At 54.2% G+C, this 6000-nt stretch overlaps 1 protein-coding gene across 1 annotated transcript in view; it reads left to right on the top strand.

The window, feature by feature from the left end:
- Positions 1-3683: 3683 nt before the first annotated feature.
- CRHR1 (corticotropin releasing hormone receptor 1) overlaps positions 3684-6000 on the top strand; it is a 44156-nt gene continuing 41839 nt past the window's right edge. The window contains exon 1 of the mRNA XM_037809123.1: positions 3684-3764. Coding sequence (XP_037665051.1) covers positions 3732-3764 — 33 coding nt within the window. The 5' untranslated portion in view covers positions 3684-3731. The remainder of the gene's footprint in view (positions 3765-6000) is intronic.

Genomic DNA, 6000 nt, shown 5'->3' with positions numbered 1-6000 from the left:
CGAAGTCTGCCTTGAGTTGGAATGCTCAAATAACAAAGGCGTGGAGGGACTGCCTAAGGTGACCCAGATCCATTAGGCTGCTCAGACTGGAACGTCTGGGAATGAGAGGGAAGGAAGGGCATAGAAAGCCTTGGGAAGTATATGGACAGGGTAGACAGGGGCATCATCACCAAGCTGGGCGCCTGAGAGCCAGGGCATTGAAGGTGGAAGGAAGTCATTTGGGTACTAATGAAAGGAGATACCGAACCTTTTTACAGAGAGGGTGTTAAACCTGAGGCTCTCATAAACCCCTGAGGCTGTCAAATCGAAACTATAAACAGTGAGATCATAAGAGTAATGGAGAACCCCCCTTTCCCCACCTCTGGCACATTAAATCAGTGAAATCAACACAGACTGGTTAAGATCCATTACCTGTAGATGCCACTTAAGAAAAAGACGGTCTGACTCCCAGGCCAAAAGGCAGGAAGAGCAAGACTTGATTACAGCTAAATAGATTACATTAGCATATTTAAAGATCATGTCAAGGGGAAGATGATGGGTCTTGGAAAGGCAAATTTTGATGGTGTTTGTTAAGCAGGGAGAAACACAGAATCTGGAGAGCTGGAGTTATCTGGTCCCTGGAGAATATGCTCCAAGGTGGGGCAGGGCTTGGGAGTAAGACCTGGGCTACCCTTGCTGAGGACCCACCAGCTTCCTCTCCCCTGATTCCAAGATTCGCTGCTGGTGACCTAATCAAGAATTTTGCTTCCCACAAAGAACCTCCTAGAGGGAGGGACCAGGTCAACCTACACACTTGAGCATCTGGTCCACTAAATAATGATGATGAAAGTGATGGTGATGATGATAGTGATGATGAAGATAATAGTGATGGACGATTGCAATGATGATGATAGTGATTGATGGTGATAGGGATGATGATAGTGATGATGAAGATTATAGTGATTGTAAGAAAGGAATAAGTTTCGTTTTCACACAGAGACAGCATGGAATAAGGGAAATGGAGGCAAAACCAGTTTAAAGAAGCCCCAGACAAAGAGAAGAGAGAATCTGCCTGATGTAAAGAGATATGAGGTAGTATCAGAGGCGGGAACTCACAGCAAAAAAAAAAAAGTAAAAATTTGGGGGGGATAGGCTGATCAGTTCAAAATCTCAATAATGAGCTAGTTGGCTCTCTGGGATTGGCTGTACAAATTAAAATCTCAAAAGATGATTAGTTAGTGTTCTCGGATAGGCTGTAACCTCTGTAGTACCCAGTCAATGGGGAAACAGGGGAGGGACTTGCGAATTAGGAGTAGGAGATTTAAAGACCGCCATTCTCTTCCTCTGGCGCGCCAGCCTTCCGCGTGTTTGGCTGGACGCCCCATCTTGCAAGATCGTAAATAAATTATTTTCTCCTCCAGAACCGAGAGAGCGTTTATTCCCTTACAGGTACCGCTTTATTTCCGACAGTGATGATGATAGTGTTGGTGATAGTGATAGTGACTATGATAGTAATGTTGATCATGATGATGATGCAATAGTGATGGTGACGATAGCTAACCCTCATTAAGCTCTTGTTACTCACAAGGCACCATTCTAAGCCCTTTACAAATATTACCTCATTTATTCCTCCTAACAACCCTAGGAGGCAGGTATTCCTACCCTCATTTTATAGATGAGAAAATTGAGGCACTGTTAAGTAATTTTCCAGGTTTATAAGGCTTGTATGCAGAAGTACCAAAACTCAAACCTAGGCTGTCTGACTCCAGACCCTGCACTACACTCGGCAGCCCTGCATTTATATTTTGTTGAGAACAGTAAATTGGCAATCTGGTTGGTACTACTGTCTCTTCTGGGATTGGTCAGGGGGTTTTACAAGACTCTGGATTGTGTGGCTTCACCTAGAATGTGCCACCCTGTGTGGCTCAACCAACGTGACCAGCTGGCTTCCTGGGCAGTGCCCCTCCCCACCTCAGTGCCAAGTCCTCTGCACACTTAGAATCTGGTTGTTTCCCAGGTGAAAGCACAGAGCATGCTGGGAGGATGGGTGAACTGGGAATCAGGAGGCTGAGGACTAGGCTTACCAGCTGTGGAACTTTGGACAGGTCAACACTCCTTTGTGTGCCTCAGTTTCCTCACCAATAAACTGCGTGTTGCATCCAGTGGCTTCTTACAGTAACTATAGGTCCAAATGAAGAAATGAGATGGACCCATGAACGTGCTGGTTCTTGCCCAAAGCGCTAAAAAGTGGGTGAAGGGGTGAGGGGTGGGAAGTGGGGTGGGCGCGGAAGGGCATCCAACCCCGGACAGCTGTGTTCAGAGTTTGATTTCAAAGCCGGCTGACGGCCGCTCTGGGACCGTGCTCTGCCCGCAGTGCTCCGGCTCACTGTGGAGGGGCTGCCATTGGCGCTAGAAGCCGAGGCCCTGCAGGGTGGAGTGAACATTCCCCTACCGGTCACTCCTCTCTTCCCTCTTCAGCTCTGGCGAGAGGAGCGGGGAAGGAGGAAGAAGTCAAAAGTTCTGTCCATCTAGAAGGGCTAGAGGGGGAAGTTTAAGCGGCTGGAGGAAGGAGCTGACTCCCAGAATAGGGGTGGGATGGGGAGCCAAAGAATGAAGCCGGGTGAAGACCCCGAGGTCTGGCGCGGCGGCTGACCGCTACCCTGTGAGGTCCGCCGAGAGGGGGCGCTGCGGCCTCTTCCACGCCCTGCGCGCTGGGTTCTTAACTGCGTTCTCCGCGACATAGCGCAATGCGCGCTCTGCTTTCTCCCGGGCCTCGGCCCCCAGTTAGTCCTGCGGGGCGCCGCCGCCTCCCCTTCATATTGGAGTTCCCGGACCCAGCCCTTTGCCCGGACCAAACTGAGCAGGCGTTCAGTTTGTAAAATAAGCGAATGAATAAGTTAATTAAAATGAATGAATGAATGAGACTAGCTCTTCCCAGAACGCACGGGTCATGTCAGTGCCAAAGGCCCTGGGGGTTGGGCGCTACTGCTGGGCCCCGGCTGGAGTGGGGGGCGGCCAGGACCCGCTGCTCGCCAGCTGTAGGGCGGGAACTGCCCAAACGCAGTTCCCAGCTTCGGGTCTTCGCGGCGGCTCCACTCAGTCGGGCCGCCCCATTCCTCAGCTCCCAATAGCTTCGCTCTCATTGGCCCACCTGAGCCCCGCAAGTCCCCCCAGACTCCCTTGGAATCCCCGGGCCCGGACCTCAAGCAGGGCGGGAGGAGGGAGGCTACCTCCTCCCCCGCCCCCCTCCCATTCCCCGGCTTTACCCAGCCTGCGGCGGCCGCCACCGCTGCCAGCGCGCTCCGCGGACTGCCGCAAACCCGGGCGCGGGGAAAGGGGGTCAGCGCGGCTAGCGCGCGGGGAGCGGGCCGGGGGAAGGGAGGGATAGGGGGTGGCGGGGAGAGGGGAGGGAGCAGCGGGGCGCGGCGCGGAGGAGGGACCAGAGGGGAGGGGAGAGAGACGGAGAGGGGAGGGGACGCACGCGGCGAGGAGCGGCGCGGACCGAGGGCTAGGCGGCGGGGGCGAGGCGGGCTCCAGGCGGCTGCGGGCCCGGGCTGAGTCGTGAAACGGCGGCGGGACTGTCCGGGGAAGGGCCGCGCGAGAGCCCGCCACGCCGGGCACCTCCGCGCTGGGCAGCAACAGAGGAGCCCGACCGCCCACCCCGCGCCGCTGGAGCCTGCCACCGCCCGCTGGCCCCTCTGGGATGTCCGAGGGACCCAGGCATCCGGGACTGTGACCGAGTGAGCCCGAGGATGGGACGGCGCCCGCAGCTTCGGCTTGTCAAGGTAAGAGCCCGCGGGTCAGCTCTCGAGCGTGGGCGCCCCCCGCCTCCGGCCGGCGCGGAATGGGGGTGAGAGGGGAGCTGAGGGGGGTGGGAGTGGGGGACGCCGGGCGAAGCCGGGCGCAGGTCCAGGGGCGGCCGGGGTTTGAGGGGCAGCCTAACTCCCTGGACCATTAGAGCCGGGGCTGGGGACAGAACTCAGGTGAAAAAAGAAACCGATGCCGCGACGCTGCTGAGGTGTTGGCGGGGCGGCGGATCCGCCCACCCGCGTAAAAGGCTCTGTGGGGAGAATGTCTAGGCTTTGGGGGCCAAAGCTTGGGTCCACCTCCGTCCCCTCCCACGCTGTCCCGGGCCCTGAGACAGGAGGCTTTGGGGTCCCCCAAGGACCCTTCTGTCAGTTCCCTCACTCCGCACACTCGGGGCCCCAATCCTGCGAGCCCCTCCTTGCCTCTTCCACTCCGCAGAAAGCTCCAAGTCCGGGGAGATGAATGGCCCCCGCGCCGGCGAGCCTTTGATAAACATCGCAGTCTCCGGGGAGGTGACGGCCGTGCTTGTAGTTCCTCCGCCGCCGAGGGCCGGCGGGGAGCAGCCACCCGGGAGCGCCACGCTCGCTCTCCGAGCCTTTGCACCTGCGGGTCCCGGCGCTGCTCGGCCGGCCGCTCCAGCTCGCCCCTGCCCGGGGTTTGGCGGCGCGGTTCCGGCGCCCGGAGTTTAGGAAAGTCGCCAGACCGCACGTCCAGCGTCTGCCGGCTGAAGTTTGGGGGCGGTAGGGGGCTGCCCGTGGGCGCTGTGAGCCGGGTCAGGGCTGGAGGGTCGACAGTCGGGCCCGCTGCTAGTGACATTCGCCACTTCCCTGCGCGGGGCAATTCCCCAGGCGTTTCGGCTCGCCTGGTTCAGGCACGTCCGCTGCAGCCGGTTGGAGAGGTGGGTGGGCCTCGGCGCCGCCCTGGGCAAGCTCCGCGCGGCACTCGTGTCTCTGAATTCCATAGGGTCGGTGTGGACTGTATGAGCCATCAACGCTCTGCATTCACTGCCTTTAAAAACGATTTTATATTCGAAGAAACTTGAACGGAGTTGGGGGAGGGGTGCGGATTAACTGAATTTTATTTTTCCATCGGTTGTTAAACCAACTGCGCATATACTGGCTCACAAAGCGGTGTGACTGAATTAAGCCACCAAGATTTGAAAACACAACTGCTCCTGGTTCATGAGTTGAGATGTTACCGGTAAATAAGGCTTTCCCCACTTTCTCCTTTCAAAAATATTTTATTCAGTGGTTGTTTTTTAAAAAATGATTGAGGGTTGGTCTGATTGAACCCACATCCCCCCCTCCACCCATCTGAGGTAACCCAGAGATTATTTTATAGGTGTTCAAAGAGATGGGAGGAGACAGGGAGAAGAAAAATATCCAGAGAAGTTGAATCAGTGACATTCAGTGGGAATGTTTTCCAAAAGACTCAAATCCGTTATTTCCAATCTTTCAAATGGATTCAAAGAATTAACTAGCCCCCCCCCCCCAAGTTTACACGGTAATAGGTAAATGTTCTTTCTCTGGTCTCTCTTGGAATTATGTGCAAATCTCCACTTAGAATTATCATGTTATACCAAAATTTTGTGTTTTTTTTGTTTTTTATACTAGATGGTGAGGTCTGAGCCCTTTATGTCTGGTTTAGTGATTTCAGTAGGAGCTCAATAAATGCTGTATGAATGAGGAACTGTGAATGGGCAACTAATGCTGGTTTCAATTAGTAGTTGCTTTTTTCTTTTATTTATGTAGTGTGTATAATTTGCCAGGCATTGTTCTGCCTGCTTTGCAAGAATTAAGTCATTTAATCCTATCAGCCCTAGGAGGTAGGAATTATTATTCCCATTTTTAATGAGGAAATGGAAGCACAGAGAGACTAAGTAACTGGTCCAGGGTCACAAAGCCAGTGAGTGGTGGAGTCAGAATTCAGATCCAGGCACTTTTGCTCCACGCCTTTGTTTTTGTTAGTTTTTGCCAGAAAATATTCCAAACTACTTGCGTCTCATCCTAGACCTCCTCCAGATGAAATCTCAGGTAGTTGTGTCAGTATGAAAGTGTGAATCCAGAGGAGTTAGGATTTATCCAAAACCCAGCTTTGCCCCTAATAAATCAGCCAATGTTAAGAAAGAATCCACTCAGAGCCCTCACTGTGGGCCTAGCACTGTACCGGTTACAGAGTACTGGGCAAGTGTGTGTGAGAGAGAAATGGTGTAAA

Source organism: Choloepus didactylus, chromosome 18 (assembly GCF_015220235.1).
Source record: "Choloepus didactylus isolate mChoDid1 chromosome 18, mChoDid1.pri, whole genome shotgun sequence".
Lineage (NCBI taxonomy): Eukaryota > Metazoa > Chordata > Mammalia > Pilosa > Megalonychidae > Choloepus > Choloepus didactylus.
Note: the sequence above shows the minus strand (reverse complement) of the source record. Positions and strands in the feature narration are given on the sequence as shown.